Source organism: Besnoitia besnoiti, chromosome VII (genome assembly GCF_002563875.1).
Source record: "Besnoitia besnoiti strain Bb-Ger1 chromosome VII, whole genome shotgun sequence".
NCBI classification, from domain to species: domain Eukaryota; phylum Apicomplexa; class Conoidasida; order Eucoccidiorida; family Sarcocystidae; genus Besnoitia; species Besnoitia besnoiti.
In genome coordinates this window covers 3,293,346-3,311,415 of record NC_042362.1, presented here as the reverse complement: position 1 = coordinate 3,311,415, position 18,070 = coordinate 3,293,346, and the positions used below count along the sequence as shown (strand labels likewise).

Here is an 18,070-nt window from a genome sequence, read left to right as displayed (position 1 = left end):
TCATCGCCCTCATCTGGCTCACACTTTAGCGTCTGCACCGCCCCCCTCGACATCTTTGATTTCCTTTGCAACCCCGAGAGAGATACCAACGCGACGCTGCATCTCTCAATTTCGTCAAATCAGAGAACGCGGAGAGAGCGGCAGTCCGTCCTCGAGTTTGAGTTTCGTCTTGCCGCTCCATCCCTCCCCGTGGCGGGGGCCTCCCTGGAGCAGGTCTTTGAGTCTTAACCGCGGGGAGCAGAGGCTTTTCCCAGTTCTTTCGAGACCGACTGCTTCGACGTGACGGCGGGGCTGGCCATGACGGGGGCGGGTGACGGCGAGCCGAGCCAGTGGTGCTTGAACAAGCGCGCTCGGTGCGAGTTGCCGCCGCGGAATGACAAAGACACCGACTGGGAGGGAGGGAGCCCCTGCTCCCGGTTTACGTCGGAAAGTCCCGCTTCTTCGTTAGCGTCTGGGGAAGAGACGCATGCGCCTTCTGCTCATACCGCCTCCCCCCGTGGCCGCGAGACCGGCCACACTTCGGATCGAGACCCTGGAGAAGGAACAAAGACGGCGGGGAGCGATGAGTCGCCCCCAGGCAAAGAGGCCGAGGAAGCTGCAGGGACAGCCGATCCCCAGTGGTCGCCTTCGTGCTGGCGTGTAAGAAAAATATTAAAGAAAAAGGGGGAATCGGGCGACAGCATCTTTGCGCCATCCCGTAAGAGCGCATGCGCAGATATCTCTGTGCACTCTCTGGTTTCTCTCGGCTGTAGGCAGCTCTCGTGGCGGCTGAACCGGCGCGCGCCAAGCACTTCAATGCACTCACACACGACAGCTGCACGGGCTGGCTCAAGTGATCCGACCGTACTCACGAGGTGGCATGATGTGCATATTCACCAGATACTCTCTCTTGCGATGGCAGCCTATGACGCTTTCTCTGCTGCACGTTTATCCTCGCACACGGCTGCAAGCATTGCAGGCAGTTTTTATGTAGCTGTTGAGGCGCGGGCGCGCGCGTGCCTGGCTGAGATTCGCCTGTCGTGACCGCACGTTCCTGGTTCTGTACGCGCGAGTTTGGCGTTTACCTAGAAGAAGTAGGTGAGAATGATGAAAGCGTTCTCCTGAAGGACATGTGTTGCGACAAAGCTGTCCGTGTAGCTTCGTCTACGCGTCGCGCACCGCCATCCCGCCCAGGTCTGTGTGCGCTGCGTGCTCCTACATGAACTAGGAGACGCATGTGTATACGACTTCGCTGTTTTCCTCTCGTGCGCGAGTTAGCGAACTGCTCCATGCTGCCGCTGCTGTGTGGCGGATGCTGGGCGGCTGCGCATCGGCGTCCGAGGCCTAACCGCATCCGCTGCGCAGGCCCGTTCAGTTTCGAGGCCACTGCGCGCCCACGCGTGCTGTTGCAGCTGCTTCTTTCTTCCCTCTGCGCAGAGCTTTCCGGCGGCTCAGAATCCGTTTGAGGCCGTCTCTTCGAGCCGGCTGGGGCAGGCGCAGCGGCGGCTGTCGCAGCTGCCGCCGCTGGCGCAGCCCCACGAGATCGAGGTATTGCTTTCGCGATTCCGTGACGTGTACGAGGGGAAGCGCTTCGTGCTGCAAGGTGGAGACTGCGCCGAGCTTTTCGCGGAGTGCACGTCTGCTGTTCTGGCAGCCAAGGTGCGCCTCCTCCTGCAGATGAGCCTCATCCTCGAGGCCGCCACCGCATGCAAAGTCGTCCGCATCGGCAGGATAGCTGGCCAGTACGGAAAGCCGCGGTACGAGTCATCAGGCAGCCCTGAAGCGAGCAGTCTCGCTCAAGCACACTCCTCGCGGCCACGGAGTCTCTCGCGTCGAGAAGAGACGCCTCACCTGCGTATGCATATCCAGATACATGCGTACACACATCTGTTTGCCCACGTGTATATATATATATATATATATATATGTGTGTATGCATGTACGTGTATGTGCATGAATGAGTGTATACAACAGCGAGTCGAAGCTGCTCTCTGAAGAAAACTAGAGCCGCTCCTCCTCTCTCTGTTGATGACCGGGACGGACGCGCGTCCATCCGAGTGGGTTTCTCACACAGAGTTGCGGTTGTCTCGTTGTGTGCGTCTCTGTGCCGCGCCTGTTTCCACTGTGAACGTTTGCGCACCAGGCCTCTCGTAAACGTGAGAGGGCTCCAGCGCACACGCAGATGCAACTGCGACCCGATGGAGCTTCTGTTGGTTTCTGCCGTCTCGCTTTCTTCAGGACGCACTCCCACGAAGTGGTTGAAGGACGCCTGGTCATGACGTACCGCGGCGACTCCGTAAACGGGAGATCTCCTTCAGAAAGAGTGAGTCTTTCTCTCATTCGCCGCTGCTCTCTGCATACAGCGTTTCTCTTCCATTCTGCTCAAATCTTCCTCCGCGCGAGCGGCCCGACCGCACTCCAAGCTTCATCGCGTCATTCCCTTCTGGCAGCTCTCGTCCCTTTCCGCGGACAATCTGGATATTCATCCCCAGCACATATCATATAACGCCCGTAAGACGTTCCGGGGATACCAGGTCAGATGATAATGGGAGTTCCAATCCTCGAATTGTATCTGCACAACGTGCTTTCTCTTCCGTCTGTTTCGCTCCAATTTCTTTCCTCTCTTCGCCACACTTACCTCGGGGCTGCCTCACACCCGCCGTCGCGGGCATTCGAAGAAGCCCGCTCAAAAACGTGTCTCTAGGTATCTTTCATCTTTTTCTCTTGTTCGCTTGTCCAGGATCCACAGCCAGAGCGTCTTGTCGAAGGTAGGCGCCGCAGCTGGGGGGCTGGTTCCCTGTGTAAAGACAGAAGTGTTTCTATTGCCGAGTTGAGCCGCACCTTCCCGTAGACGGCCAGGCCTTTTTGTCCGCCTCAAGCAGTTTTGGCGCGAGACCACCCAATGCTCAACCAGGCATTAAGAATTTAAAGAGCATAAGGAGCCCTTGTATCGTTATCACATTACAACTAGCTATCGTCTCTGTACAAATGATCCGCGGTCCAGAATGGTATAAGTCAAATCGAATAAAGTAGAAGTCAGCTCTCGAAAGTCTCGCGCTCTCGAACTCCTAAAAAAAGCGAACAGACTTCATCATCGGAATGTGTCTGTCTCTCTGTGCGTTCGCATCCCTCCGTATTGTAGACGCCGCGCAGTGCGCACGACGCGCTACGGGCCACTGCGCGAGGGGCAGCATTCTACCTCTGAACAAACCACCTTTTCATCGTCCGTCGCGTTTCCTTATGTCGGCTGTTCCTGGTCAGCGTATTTCCACTCTGCGGCAACTTTGAACTTTGTCCGCTCTCTCCTCTCGCGTAAGTTGTCTCCTGCTGGGGACAGAGGGACTCCGGATGCACCTCCAGGGCCTGCGGAGACCCCGGACGCCCCGTCGGCCTGTCTAGAGCCCGACGGGCCCGTGCGGCTGAGCGGAAGTTACACCGTGGACTCAGACTCGAATGCCGCCGATGCGGGAAAAGGCGTCCAATTGAGGTCTTTTTCCGCCCTTTCGATCCGCAGATGACTGGGTTTTTTGAATTTTTTTCCTGGATCCAAACTATCGCGTCAGCAGCAGTGTCTCTTGGCTGTTGCATCGGGATGAAGTTGCCTGGGTGTTCGTCCATAGTGGACGGAGATGCGACCTTCTGAGCCCGGAGACGAGGCAGTGCGCCTGGGCGCTAAAGACGCTGTCAAGGACCCCGACGGCAGTCGCTGACCGCGTAGGACATTGCGGCTGTGTTTCTTCTCTTCCCTTTTCTTCGTCTTTTTCCTCAGTCTGTCACGCGTGGCCCCGCTGGTGTGATGCTCCGGTCTCGCTATTCAGGCGACAGCGCCTTCCTCCGCTCTCCCCTAGAACTGCGCGGCGGCGAGGAGACCGTTTGGGAGCTCTCTGCGCAAGTCGATCCCAAGCGGCGGTGAGTTGGAAGCTCTTTTTGAGCTTCACTGCGTGGATCTTTCAGCTGTTTTCCAAGGCACAGTGAAGGCGTACACTGTGTGCCTGGCTTCACCCTAAACCGTGAACCCTAAGCTTCTCGATCACATTCATCGGGTCGCTTCTCTACGTGTCGCGTGTCTGCTTGCCTCGCCCGTAGCGCCTCAGCGCGATCGCGTTTCCTCCGTGCCTCAACTCTACTCGTCTCGGCCCCGGATGGCTGCATGCGGCGGGCTGCTCCTTTTGGGGTCCTTTTCTGCTTGGCAGGCGCGAATTCGAAGAAATCGTCAGCGCTGTCTCCAACAAGTCGAATCACAGAGCTTCCAGCCTCCCTCCCGCTGCCTCTTCTCCGCATCCACAGTATTCTTTCGCGACTCCAACTGCACCTGGCCCTCCGTCCAATGCGTCGTCGCTCTGGGATGCCTCAGACGTGGTACGCTGGCCTCGGCTCCACGGGAAAACTTGCTATATTTGAATTCATTGCGTATGTGTACTCGTCCTCCACGCTCCGCAGCACGCCTATCGTCAGTGCTGTCACCCGGACCCTCTTCACGCGGCGCCCTCCTCTTTTTGCGGGGCTGTTCCTTCAGGAAGCCTCTGCGCTCGGATGCTTCGCGTCGCACGAGGCCGTGCTTCTTCCCTACGAAGAAGCCATGACGCGGCAATACGACGGGAAGGTAGGCGACTCTTCCCTACACATGACTTTTCGAGTTTTCGCTTTCACGGCGCCTGCTTGCCACAGTGTGGAACTCGCACTCGGCTTGGACTGTCTTTCCCTGATGTCTCTGGCATTCGCGGCTTCCTGCTGTTTCTTTCTCGAGCCCCTCAAGCCTGAGGATTGCTCTTTGCGTCTCTCTCTCGAATCTATCCCAGCCTGTCCCCTTCGCTCTCCTCCATCCTTCGTGTTTCGTTGCCTCTGGATGCTGTGCTGGTAATGCCGCTGAGATACGCATGGGCGGCTGCTGCGTGGATCAAGAGAAGACGCGCCTTTCTTGTCGCTTTCGTTCCACGACAGCAAAAAATGGAGCGAAGTGTTAGCGTGCCTGCGCGTGCTAACACTTATGCTGTACGTTTTCAGTTTTATGACACCAGCGGCCACTTTCTCTGGGTCGGCGACCGGACTCGGCAACTCGATCACGCACACATCCAGTTTTGCCGGTAGGTTTTTTGGACCTTTGATGAAACCAGCGAAGCGAAAAACGCAAGACAGGACTGCCGCCATGCAGCCTAGCCCCAGGTCTGCTCGCTGATGCTCCCGTCAAGCGAAGGGGGTCGGCGGCTTGGCTCTGAAGGGACGAGGTGCGACTCTTCTTCTTTGCTGCGGGCAGCTCCCCCGCATGCAGACGCCCCGAGGGAAGAGATCGTCGCTTTCTCAGGGCCAGCAGGCGGGTTTGAAGTTCCCATGAGAGGCTGCCCACACCCGCTGAAGCGAACTTGCCTTGCATAGCGTCGAGGGGTTGCGCCCGATTCGCCGCTGCAGTCTGTCTTGCCTGTGGCCTTGGCTCGTATCTTCTCACGTCTTGCTTACAGAGGCCTCAGGAACCCGATCGGCGTCAAGGTCGGTCCGAGCGCGCGGCCGGACGAGATCGTCAAGATTTGCCTGACCCTCAACCCGGAAAATATTCCAGGAAAAGTAGTCTTAATCACAAGGCAAGGCACTTTTTGATCCGACTCGACTGGAAATCTGGAGAATGTGATGCCGCAGCGCAGTTCAAGGCCCAAGTGCTGTAGCTGCAGAGCGCCGAGCTGCCGCACGTATTCGTCTGCTTGCACCGTTGTCACGCTGAGCACATGCATTTCTGGAAACGTGGATCCACGTAGGAGCACACGTGCATGCTTGCGGGCTTCTGCAAGTGTATCTGTGCTGCCCCGAGGAGAAGAAATCTTAGCTCGTCGTTGAGACCAACAGATGAGTGAGCAGTGTGATATCGTAGACAGGGCTGGAGTCGCAAGCCTGGGCTTGCCCCACACGTGTGACTTTGGGAATCCCTGCGTCGGTTCCAATTTGCATGCTAGCCAGTGCCACAAAAATGCTTCTGTGCCAATGTCACAGCGGAATTCTTGCCGCTAGAGGAGAGTCAGGAACCCTAGAGAAGCGCTTGCAGATGCTGTGCTCGGTGCATTGACAGACTTGGCGCTGCCGGCGTTGGGCGTCAACTTCCTCCTCTTCTTGAGGCCGTTCTCGAAGTAAGCGGAATCTGACGATTCTTCAGCGGCCAAAAGTAGCCGCCCTCCTCGCCGAACGTCGTCTGGGGGGATAGAGATAATATACTGGCCCTGGCCTCTGGCGCTTGTATGCATCGCGGCGCATGTGCATCCAGGCAGGTGCATCTGTATGTATGTGCCTCCATATCTGTATACGTCTGCACTGTGGCATCGGCGGCGCCGCTGCCTCTGCGGAGTCTGTGCGTATTGAGTTAACCGGCGGAGCTGCCTCATTCAGGGACAGCATGTGTGGACGAGGGGGGAGGGGGGGGTAAGGAGGGGAATGCGGGTGCGTGGTTTGTGTACGGAATAGCCGGCCTTCCGTGGCGCAGAGCTCCGAGATTCCTGGCAAGGCAAGAGACCAGCGTTTCTTGGCTGAAGCCCGCGCTTTTTTCTCTCCACTCTTCTGCTGTCAGGCAGGCGTCCGCGTGGTGTGGTTGTGCGATCCGATGCACGGAAACACTCAAGTTACACCGGAGGGAAAGAAGCGCCGGTATTTCGAGGACATGCTGAACGAAGTTGTCAACACACTCGACGTGCACCGGCGACATGACTCTCATCTGGGGGGTGTGCATTTCGAGCTCACAGGTGAGAGCCGCGCCTCCGCTGACGTTACCCAGCCCTATTCTAGGCCTGTCTGTTTTATACTCACCGACCTGTGGATGACGGCAGCAATGACTGCAGGTGGAAGGTATAGCCAGGGAAACAGGAGACCTGAAGGAGACGCAGTTAAGAGCGCACAGAAGAATCGCGGGCGTATCCCCGCGCCGGCTTGCTTCTCCAGCGCACGGTCGCAGACCCTGTGTACGCGCCTGAGACAGAGGAGGCTTCAGTCATTGCGTTGTCGGTCGCCTCTTCGATCGCTGCAGGGGAGCACGTATTCGAGTGCTCAGGAGGACCGATGGGGTGCGACGCGACAGCTGACGCAGAGCCAGCTGAAGCATTTTGCGATCCTCGGCTCAACTACACTCAGGCGTTGGAAATGGCGTTTGAGATTGCGCAGCACATGAAGAACCCCCCGTAAGACGCCTTCCAAAGACGATCGAGCGCAAAAGCCACGCAGCGGACAGGGCAGCTGCTGCAGCCGTTTCCACAGAGATCCTCGCGGGGCGATTTCGCGCGTCCGTCGCAGGCGTGTGATGTCTTACGAGGACGACGCTGCGTCGTGGTCGCCGCGCACCAAAGTGCATTTCTGATCCGTTTGTTGGGCGCCTACAGAACTCTTTCGTGTGAATGCCACGCCTCTCGGGGATAGGCTGCGTAAGCTAGCGAGCTCACAGGTGTGACGCGGATGCCTGGCCGCGATGGGCTGTGACCCTTGCTGAGGCATTGCAGATCGTTCAGAACTCTAATCCGGGCTCTGTTTGCACCTTCGCGATACTGTTTTCGTTGCCTTTCAGGACACGTCAAACAGAGGAACCGAACAGGGATCGAAGATGCAGCCGAGACGCTAACTGATTGTGCGGGAGTCAGAAGTGAATGACAGTTCACACGGCGGCTCACGACGACGAAGGTGGCTCCGCAACTCGAAGTATCTAGATCTCGCATGACGCTGAAAATGTATTTCAGTGGATGGTTCACGATATTTTCGTCGCTGCTGAGGTGTTAGTCCGCCCAACGGCGCTGCCAGCTGCGCTGGCACATAGCCGGTACCAAGCAGTTCGCCGTTCTTCCGCCATGCATGAAGGCGGAATCATGGCGCCGCGTTTTCCCTACCGTCTGGTGCACCAGATCCCACGTCGGATATTTACCTTGCTACCCGACTAAGGGGTCCACTTGTCCAGCGGATGGTTGCAAGCAGGGACTTGCGAGGGATTTCTTCCTTCTAACCTGCAGTTGTGTAGACTAGGGCCCGGATCTCAGTTTCAGAGGGCAGAGGAGCCATCCAGGTTCCATTTCTCACAGCCTAGGCATAGCACATAAGCGTCGATGCTTCCGCGGGCAGATACTTTAGAGCTTGAAGCAGTGCAGAATAGCAGAGAGTAGGCAGTGCGCGCCATATCGCCCGTGCGCCGCGACTATGGTTGCCACAGAGCGGAAACCTCGGGTGACCGCTGTCTGCGTGAGGCTAAGGTGCCCTTTACTCTGGACTGTCGCCCGTGTGATATTTTGTTGATCTCACACTGCCATCAGTTGGGTGCTCCGGTTGCCTGGTGCACGCAAAAGCCCTCTGAGGGTGTAAGCAGTGCAGCGGCTTGAGGAAACAGCTTCAGTATACACGAGTTTCCGTGCTGCTGAAGCAACGCTTTGAAACGCTTTCGTGATCCTGCGTTGTGTATATAAATTCACTTTACAGTTCCAGACAACGGAGGGAATCACGATTTTCCGAGGTGGGCGTGCGGCTGTCGCGCGCTGACGCGACAGGCGGTCCTCGTGATAGGCAGGCGAGGCCAGGAAGAGCCGCTATGCCCCGATTCCACAGAGGCACAACGTTTTTTCTGCAGACACGCGGCTGGCTGAGCACCAGCCAGCTGCGCGCCCACCAGAAAACAGAGCGGCGAATTCGGCCAAACTGCCGCGTAGCGGCTTTTGACACTCACACAGGGAGGCAGCGGACCTAGCCTGAGCTGACACCAAGATCTTTGGAATGAGGCCCGTTTTTACGTGACGTCTGGTCACAGAATCGCTCACATTTGCTTCAGCGGATATCGGATGCAGCTCTGAAAAGAGGAGGCTTCGAGGGTTCCCGTAAAAGTTGCACCGGACGCAAGCCGAGTGCCCCCTCCGCATCGCGCGGCCACGCAAGAAACAACTCTCAGAAGTTGCAGTAATCGGTGTGTGTCCGTAAAGACCAGGCTTGGAGAGACTTGTGGACTGAGAATAGAACAATAATAGGTCTACAGCAAGTGCGTCTGACAGGGAGAGGAGCAATTCTTCAAGCAGGACGGGAATCAGGCGAAGCATCCGTGACAGGGAGGGGAGCAATTCATCAAGCAGGAGGGGAATCAGTAGAAGCATCCGGCAGAAGGCGCACGAGCCGCATTTGTAGCTCCGGGAGGCTCCCGCTCAAGGCGCCATGCCCAAAGAGCGAGGTACAGAGTAGGACGTTCTTCATCGCAAGCAAGCTCGACACACCATTCCGCGCAGCCTGAGAGAGTCTCGCGGGAAGCGAGGAAAGCGGCGAAGAAAGCGATGCGAGCCTGGAGTTGGAGGCTACCCACGGCCAACAGAGGAGCGCGCCGACAGTGACGATGCCGAGCGATCCGACGAAGAGCCTGAGGAAGGAATGCGGACAGTCAGCACAGCCGACACGCAGCGCTTGGGAGGAAGCGGAAAGAAAGTAGAAGGCACCTTTCTGACTCGTGCCTCGCTTCCCTGTGCTTTCGAACCCCTGCCGCGCACTCTCAGAAACGGGGCTGACTGTTTTAATTCACATTGCCGACTTGACTTGTGAGAATGCCGGCCTCTGTACGACTGCCTTTGGACACGCAATCTGGCCCGCTGAAGCGATCAGCCAAAACACTGACCCCATCTGAAAAACAAATCTGGTGTTGTGTATTTCTGCAGGCCCTCGCTAGCTGACGATACAGGCTGAATACATTGGGTGTTTCTGCTGTCGTCATTTTCGCCGCGACTCCTCTGTTTTCTTTGTAACCCTCTGTCGCCTTGCGACAAAGACAGCGCAGGGCGAAAGTTCTTTTCCTTCGGGCTATAAGTGAAGCAAGGTGCATTGCACGCATTCTGAAATGTCAGCCTTTGCGGTCGAAAGAGAGTTTCCTGAACTGGGGAGCAGCCGAGGGGACAGGGCCGCCCTCAAAGGACATCCTCGACTCCTGAAATTGGCTACACGTACCTCAGTTTGTGTGCTGTTTCTGTTTCCTTCGTGCTGAGCTGACTCTCTCTCGGGTCTCTCATTGCAGCTGCTCTCGAGTAGTTGCCCTTCTGAAACTCGGCAAGGACTTCTTCGAGCTCCACTGGGAGGGCGCACTCGAACTTGGCGAGAGGCAAGTGAGACTCTTCGGCTGCGTTGTGCCATCGACGCCGAGTTGCATAGTGTATGGGCTGTTTCCCCCCATCAATATCGCGGAAGCTGAGCGCAGTCCCATGGCAGAAAACTCGCCGGCAAGGCCGGCAGCTTTCCTTTTGAGATAATGCCCGCGCAGTGTACTCGTCCTCGCAGGACCAGAAAGCTGGCGTCAGTTTTTCTGGCACACTGTCTGCATCACTTCCTGGAAGTAACTGACACTCCAGCGAAACGTAGAACCAGACTTCCGTATCGGGAGTCTGATATTGAAGTTGGTCATCCGGCACTTCTAAGAAATGGCTTGATTCCTCGTGCGGCAGACGAAGCGCCGAGTCTGGGGCAGGAGGAGAAGTTACTGTCAGTGAGCCAATAAGATCTGTGCGTGTGACGGAAAGGCAAGGCGTTCCAGGATAGCCGCGCAGCAGTGGTATTTCCGTGATGCGATCCAGTTTTCGATGTGTTCCCCTTATGACACAGTGGAATGCCCCAGACATTTCACCGCCCTGCAGCTGCTTCTGAAGTTCAACATATCCATTAAACGTCTTAGCCACTACGATAAATCCAGACCACTCAGTTTCAAGCGGATAGACAAGACCGTTGTTGATCTGGCAATTATAGATCGCGCTGGCTTGAGTCACAGGAAAATGCTTCTGCAGGTACCCTATGACAGAGCCGACCGTCGGCGTGGTTGCGTCCTCTGCATTTTCGGTTCCCAAGCTATCTCCTTGCCTCTCAAGCCCGTCCTTGCAACTCCAGAATGGCGGTTTGTAGATCACCCAGTAAGAGAACGAATCGCGAACAATAACGGGATACGGAATGCCGTCGGAAGCTGGTTCACAGCTCTCCGCAGTTGCCGAAGGATCAGCAGCGGCCGTGGGGCTTTCCACCACAGACAAATCATCTGCGTCTGCTTGCAGTTGCTTGCACGACACACACTCCCCCCTTAACGCTGTCTCTAGACACTTGATGTCTGCCCCGTGGAATTCCCGTCCTCCCACGGCTTTCGACTCACGGTGGACGGAGAAAGCTGCGGGCGTTCGGCGAGCACTTTCGCTTTTCGCAAGCGCTACGGAGTTTGGAACTTTAGTAGTCGGCCGTCGCGCCGGGGCAGAGGCGACGGCAGGCAGCGAGGCCATATCGCTTGCCACCGGGGCGCTTGCGTGCGCTGTGTGTGCGAAAGAATCTTCTCTGGTTGAACCAACTCCTTCTGTTGTTGCTTCTGAGAGTGTTGGAGGTGCAAGAGACGGCAACATGCTGTCAGACGTTTTGCATCTGACGGGAGGGTTCACCTGTGAATCGTACGAAGTATACGGCGCCGTGGACGCGAGTATGCCTTTCATGATAGCAACTGCCACTCACACAGCATGCGGCCCCCGCGCTCTGAAACGATCCCGAGATCAGAAGAACGAGATGAGGTCGAAAACTTTGAAGAAACCGTGGCTGCCCATCAATGCGATGTTGCCACGGTGACGGGCGAGAGAGCAACAGATCGTAAGTGACGATCGTTACCCTGCGTGCGTATCGCCGCCAAATTGGTATCTACATTCTACTGTACGAACATGACCATACCGGAGTTAATGGCAGCCCTTCATTTTGAGGATCCCTATTCAACGCGTGAGCAGGAAAGGCACTACCGCGGGAAAAGGAGGTGCTGTGGATACGAGTCGCACATTGGCGGCGTTCTCGTTGTATACCCGATTCCCGCAACCATCTGACAACCACATGACAGCCGCTTTTGGCGGTTGCTACGTCGCCTAAGGAAGGAGTGTCGAAGTGCGAAAACATACCGTTTTTCCATGCACGTTTCGCTGAATCAGCTTTTAGCTTGGGGAAACCAAAACCTAATGCGGGACCCCACAGCCCTGGCGGAGAGAAGATACATTTGCTCAACAACATGCAGAGCCTTATGACTAGACTGAAGATAGCTTTTCAGCTGAATTATCGCTACACCGCTCATTTTAATATGTAGTTATTTAACGAGGGCCAACAAGAATCCGATCCGTGTATTCCGTACAGACTAACATCAAGAAGGCATCTTTATGTTCTTAATGCCTGCTTTGTACGGAGGATATGGTAACTTCTTTGTACCAATATATATTGGTGGTTCGGAAGTCCACATATACGTAGGGCGGCGTGGAATACATCAAGTTACCCCGGTGGCTTTACACTGAGATATTACACTTTGTGTTTGATCTCTGTCCCGAGTCAGAGCCCATTAGAGAGAGGCACAGTCACATTATGTGCTTTACCTACGAGGTGCTTTGTTACCACACCAGGGCGCCTCCTAGTAAACCACCGAAAAAACACTCCGGGCTAGAGTTTCCGGATCCTCCCTCCCAGCGTCTGAATCGGCTGGGCTGGGTAAGGTTGCAGGAAACGCTGTCAGCTGCGTAAAAACGCTGAAGTCGGAAGAGACAAATGTCTGACGCTGGAGAGAATTTGCTGCGGGACTCGCATGCAGGCTCCTTCGGTTAACCGTCACCTCACTTTGAGTGATGCAGTATCTTAAACGAAAGGGAAAAGACAATGCATGTGAATCTGGCGACAGAGTACGATATTTGAGGCCATCCCAAAACATGGGAAAAACACATGCCGGAGCCTGGTCTGCGAAACTTGTTTGCGCCTGCACTGACCTTCGTCACGCGCAGGAAGACCGACTATGTAGCTGTGACGTGCGGCAACAGTTTAGATGTAAAGGACGCCGAGATGGCGTTTTCCGCTGGCAGTCCATTGCTAGAGGAAATGCGTGGCACCGCTATCCGAGATCAGCGCTGGTCTAGCAAGCAACCTTTCAAGTTGTTTATGATACCGCGCAAGTTTTGCATTGAGTGAAGGGCGTAGCCAAATTGGGAAAGAGCAGTGGATGCACGAGTTCCCCCGACATCAACAAATGCCCGATCCTAATAGAACGAGAATACGCCAAAGACGGTCGTACACAAATGTGTCCTGTCTTCGCTGTCTCCAAGAGACCAGCCGGTCTTCTGAAGAGGAAACGAGAGGCTCGCGTGACCATTCACACGCGAGAAGGACAGTGTAAAAAAAACTGTGGATCCCCCGAATTCTTGAAACATGAGACGAACGGCTCAAACGCTTCGCAAATACGAATGCTGTCTCTGAAGACTGATTCCACATAGTCCCGTGGTTGCAAAAGTGGAGTTAGAAACAGGATAATAAAACCGGCGTGTGAACTGCGCCACAGACATCCCACGTGCCTAGCTCGGCTGAAGCTACTATCGTCGTTCCCTGCTGATAAATGCCACGGTAGAGCAATGATAAGCGTGACGCCTTGCTCGTCAGTTTCCTTCCACCGCAATCACGAAGTGACAGAGCGCAAAACCTGAAGGACTCAGATGACCAATGAGCAGTTGTTAATGACTGTCAAAGCGGCAGAGGTGTGCACTAACGGAGTGTTACCACTCTCCCCGATAAACGACCAACGGGACTTTACCCGCGTTCCAGATACACATATAAGCACGTACTACATTATTTCCCGGCGATCACCCAAACATTTGCACGCTGGCATAATGCAGTCCTCCCTTGGAATAATTGACAACCTATGCATACACCCTTACTTGTGTAAGAACTGGTTACAACCTGAATTCTACACCTCGGCGCGGAGCGCGTGTATCCTCATCCAGGGGACGGGTGTAACAGTTATCATCTGTAAACTAGCCCTGCCTGCATGCCTAGAAAATAACGGTTGAGCCAACAGCTCTCTTCCGACTGCCACTCGTGGTCACGGTTGCCTACGGTGCGACGGAGAAAAATATTCCCTCGGTGACATGCCGCGCGCGACAAGCCGCCTCACTTAGAGGACGGACGAATTCATGCATGCACCCCTCGTCAATTACTCGCATGCTCCAGTAGTTGCTTCCGAATCGGATCCTTGTTGAAGAAACAGTTGACAACAAACTTGACGCCTTTCTTTGGAGGAAGCCCAGCGTGCAAGAGGCGGGGGTCGATGTCACTGGTGCCTGGGTACGAGTTGTTCCACATGACGGCTGCTCCTTTCACTGGAGCGACGCGGAAGCCCAACACATCGAAACTCGTCTCGCCTCCAGCTTCCACATCTGTACAGAAAACAATCACGCCTTGCGGCGTGCCATGAGATGAATCCCGGACGAACTCTAGGTCGACCCGCACGTCGGTAGAGATCCGTTCGGCACATGAAAACAGAGCGGTGAAACTGCTGGGGAAGATACCGTAAGCAGTGGGGTAAGAGACCTTGCCTCGCTGTGAAATCGCTGCACACACTGCAGGAGCCTCCATCCGTCACAGCCTAATTTTCCTGAGCAAAGGAAGGCAAACCGCAGCTACTCTTTCTAAGAAGCGGAAGGCAGACCGGGGGCTCACCGTTTAGATACAGAAGGACTGTGACGGGTCGGAAACCCCCATCGTGGTGCTTTCTAAAGTACTGTCCTTCCTCGTAACGCACGATGACGAGCGGCTCAAGATGGTCGACGGGCATGCCCGCAAAAGCTGATACGACCCGCTCGATGTTCTCCACGATCATCGTTTCACCAATAGCTAAGGGCACAGACCAGCTCGTTCTTGACGGGCTCTTGCCCGAAGTGTAGGCAGTCTGTAGAGACAAACGGCCGAAGTGAACGCCCACGCATTTGCTGGAGCGCCGCGAACGCGTCTGATATCCACAACGCCGCGAGCAATGAAGTAGTGAGCATGATATGCACACGTTTTGTACTCACGTTTGAATGCCATCGCGAAGCGGGGTACGGGGAACTCCACTTCCTCTCTGTCCCCAGTCCTGCGAGGATCTGACGGGTTGAGCCACACCCGCAGTCGCGCCCGCGTGAGCTGTCGAGAGCAGAAATGGCCCTTGGGTGTCGATACAGCCTCTCCATTGAATGCCTGCTCGCGGCCTCCCACGCCGACAGAACTTCCACGACTTCACTCCCCGCTCGCTGCTGTGTAGCGTCCACCAGGGGGGTCCACTACGGAATTTCCTTACTTGCGCTCAGATGTGAACACCATGGAATCCCCCATACTTGAAAAAAAAAACTTTTCCTCACGGGCTCCCTCGTTCCAGTTTTGTAGGAACAGACACTGCGCCCGCTGGACAGGTGGATGGTGACGATCATATCTCACGCGACTGAATGTGATACCGGCATTGGCAAGCGCGCACAGCCTACGAAACGAGAGCGCCACGCGGCGGTCGCCCGCGTATGCACGGGCTTCCATCTCAGCGCGACATCGACAGCACACGAACTACTCCTTCTGCGAGGGTGACATACCGGCTCTTCAGTGACGTATCCTGTACTAGTCTTGCTTCGTTCCCAGCGGCCTTCGGACAGCTGCAGGAGGTGCTCGCAGTCTTCGTCTGTCAACAAATTGGGCATGAGGTAGACTCCGGGGTTTTCGTGGATCGTAAGCACGTTGACTATGCGGTGGCCTAGTTCGCCGGTGAGGCCGTCGCGATGCACAATCTGTTTGGAGCTGTGGAGCTTTCCTTCCGGATACAAGGCAGGCTTGTCGTCGTCAGGCGGGGCGGCGGACGCCTCTCCGTCGTGAGCCTCCGGAACGTCATCTGACTGGACATTGAAACTGGTTTCGTCCTCCTCTGAAGGACTTCCCCCGGCATCGAGCGGCGCGTCTACGAGACTCGGAGGCGAGTCGTCGTTGTCACTGGAGCACACGGTGACAAGAGGAGCCTCGTCCGGAGCGTAACAGGAGGCGTACGAGCTTGCGGCCGTCACTATACGAGCTCCGGGATAATGCATGGTGGACTGGTCAGGGAGGAATTCAAGCGAGTTCACGAACATGGAGTCAGCGGGATAATTTGGGATTTGCGGCGGCATAAACCAGGAGTACCAGCCCCCAGCAGGAGTTGGGTCCGAGTGGGGATTCTGTGGAGGCTGGGACACTCCCAGTGCCTTCTGATTCAGCGGGTTTCCTGCTGGGGTGGCGGCCGAGAAGAGCCACGAACGCGGCCTGAAGAAGGCTGGGCTGTTGTCGGGTCGCCCACCCCGCGAGCGAAATTCGTACAACGCATTCATTGTTTTTCGCTCTTTTTCGTTAGAGGTGAACAGGAGAGAAACGCACTGGGTGTGGACGCGCGTTTCGAGACCAGGTGCGAGCTGAGGTAGCTCTTGCTTGGGGTGACCAACTGGTCCGTGAACCAAGCTAAGCCTGACAGCCCGTCTGCGTGAGGCTCGCCTGCCAACACACAGCGCGGCGTTTCCAGGAGAGGACGCCTGAGACTCAACCGCTGCTGTTTCGACGCAGTGAGGTTGAGCAAAACAACGTATGCAGCGCAGCAGTGTCGGTACAAGTGTGATGCCCGACGAAAAGCCACCTCATGGCTCCCGCACACAGTCCAGCCAGCGACGCGCGTCGCCAGTTGCCTCTCCTAGTAAAGAAAGGCGGCTGCCGCGGGCCTAGGCAGGAACTGGACGGTACGTTCGCGAGTCAGCGGGACTATTGGGAGACAACGCTAGCGCAGTTACCGGGAAAAGAAATCCGCTCGAAGACGGACAGCAAGCAGGTTAGGAAAAACCGAGCCTTTGTAGGAACCAAATTGCAGCAGGAAACATTTCCACGATGTAGGGGCGAGACTGAGGCTCCCGCTCACCGGCTGCACCATGTGCGCAGTCACCTCTGACGCCGCGGCTCGTGTCGCTCACCCTCTCGCCAGCGCAGTGAGCGGCTGCCAGCTAACTCGATTTGCGTTAGGTCTTGTTGACGAGACAGTGAGCTGCTTCGTCGAGCGTCCGCATCTGCACTGCAGGAGCAGAGAAGGAGGATATCGCGTTCAATGTGGGCGAATTAAAGATTCCTGGCTTGCGCTCCGGGAGCGGACCTTTCCTTTCTGTAGGATGCGGCAACGAATCGAGACGGAGTCCCGCGCAACAGCTCGCTGCAGACTGCACTTAAAGTTTCTGGCGTCCCAAGTGCCTGACGCGCACTTACTCTTGGTCAACATTCTCAGAGTCCTCTATACCAGTTCTAAAGACAGTAAATGCGGAAGATGTGTTTAGTCCTCGACACTGCCACCCTACAGAGCGTGCGCACTCTTTCTAGTACGTGCCGCGTACGTCGCTCCATCGAGCGCCGGACTGTGCCGCTGTCTCGCGGCGGCACTAGAGAGAGAGAGAGAGAGAGAGAGAACGTGGCAACTTTCAGAGTGACTAGGGGGGGACAGGGCTCAAAGCTTCTCAGTTGACTTGACGGAATTCAGCAGTAGATGCAGACCTGAGACGCCTTCGGCGTGCTCACATTCTCTGTGTACCTTGTGGCGTCAAGCACACCTGCAACGCTTACTACTGAGGCCATGGCGTGCGGCCTCCCAGTAGTGTGCGGATTCCCCGCGAGTCACTAGACAGACAAGACTGGAGCACTCGCGCAAATGCGTAGGCATACTACTTCTAGGTAAACACCCACAGTACGACTGCGCTTTCGCGCTGCAGCCTGCGTCACTATCGGCTGCTATCGAAGCAGAAAGCCATACGGCGAAGAAAAGGGAACGCCAAGGCTCTTCCATGCAACTCTGCCGCGGTGCCCCCGAAAAGGGCAAAGTGTTTGTCCCCACCCTCATATATTGCGCTGGGAGTTTGCGACAGCGCCCCAACACAGCGACATCCGTGAGTTGGAATATGCGCCCAAGCAGACGCCTCTCCGTGCTGCTTATATGAGCCTACTGGAGATGTGAGCCACAGTCCGTGCATACGCACCTTTGACCTGGATTATGTCTTAGCAAAAGACATAATGTGGAGCATGTAGGCATGCCGTTAACCACGAGGGGAGAAAGGACAAGCCATAGATCGACTCGTGTTAGTGAGACAGTCAGCCGGCATGTGCAGATTGCTGCTTCCTGTGACGCGGTGCTCTGTGAGGCGGCCGCTAGCAAGCTCTCTTCGTCTGGTAGAACGAACTATTCACCCGCCTAACTCGGCCGCTCGGAAGCCGAGGGCAGCAGCTGAGGCGGCTTTGAACAACGGAAGAAATAGCCGATGAGATCCCTCAGTGCAGTCTTGCTTGC

General features: G+C 56.0%; 3 protein-coding genes across 3 annotated transcripts; 1 reads left to right on the top strand and 2 right to left on the bottom strand.

The window, feature by feature from the left end:
• Positions 1–297: 297 nt before the first annotated feature.
• BESB_080710 (Class-II DAHP synthetase family protein) lies at positions 298–7,568 on the top strand (the record flags this gene model as incomplete). Its single annotated transcript, XM_029366433.1, has 14 exons — positions 298–639; positions 1,417–1,736; positions 2,218–2,302; positions 2,720–2,747; positions 3,241–3,291; positions 3,798–3,888; positions 4,173–4,310; positions 4,435–4,582; positions 4,984–5,063; positions 5,436–5,555; positions 6,035–6,092; positions 6,527–6,698; positions 6,980–7,130; positions 7,511–7,568. 14 exons carry the CDS (start codon positions 298–300, stop codon positions 7,566–7,568), a joined length of 1,842 nt encoding a protein of 613 aa, XP_029217864.1.
• A 1,471-nt stretch (positions 7,569–9,039) lies between these two features.
• Positions 9,040–11,327, bottom strand: BESB_080700 (uncharacterized protein; the record flags this gene model as incomplete). Its single annotated transcript, XM_029366432.1, has 2 exons — positions 9,040–9,325; positions 9,904–11,327. 2 exons carry the CDS (start codon positions 11,325–11,327, stop codon positions 9,040–9,042), a joined length of 1,710 nt encoding a protein of 569 aa, XP_029217863.1.
• A 2,590-nt stretch (positions 11,328–13,917) lies between these two features.
• BESB_080690 (oxidoreductase, 2OG-Fe(II) oxygenase family protein) lies at positions 13,918–16,088 on the bottom strand (the record flags this gene model as incomplete). Its single annotated transcript, XM_029366431.1, has 3 exons — positions 13,918–14,144; positions 14,428–14,656; positions 15,327–16,088. 3 exons carry the CDS (start codon positions 16,086–16,088, stop codon positions 13,918–13,920), a joined length of 1,218 nt encoding a protein of 405 aa, XP_029217862.1.
• Between the last annotated feature and the right edge of the window lie 1,982 nt (positions 16,089–18,070).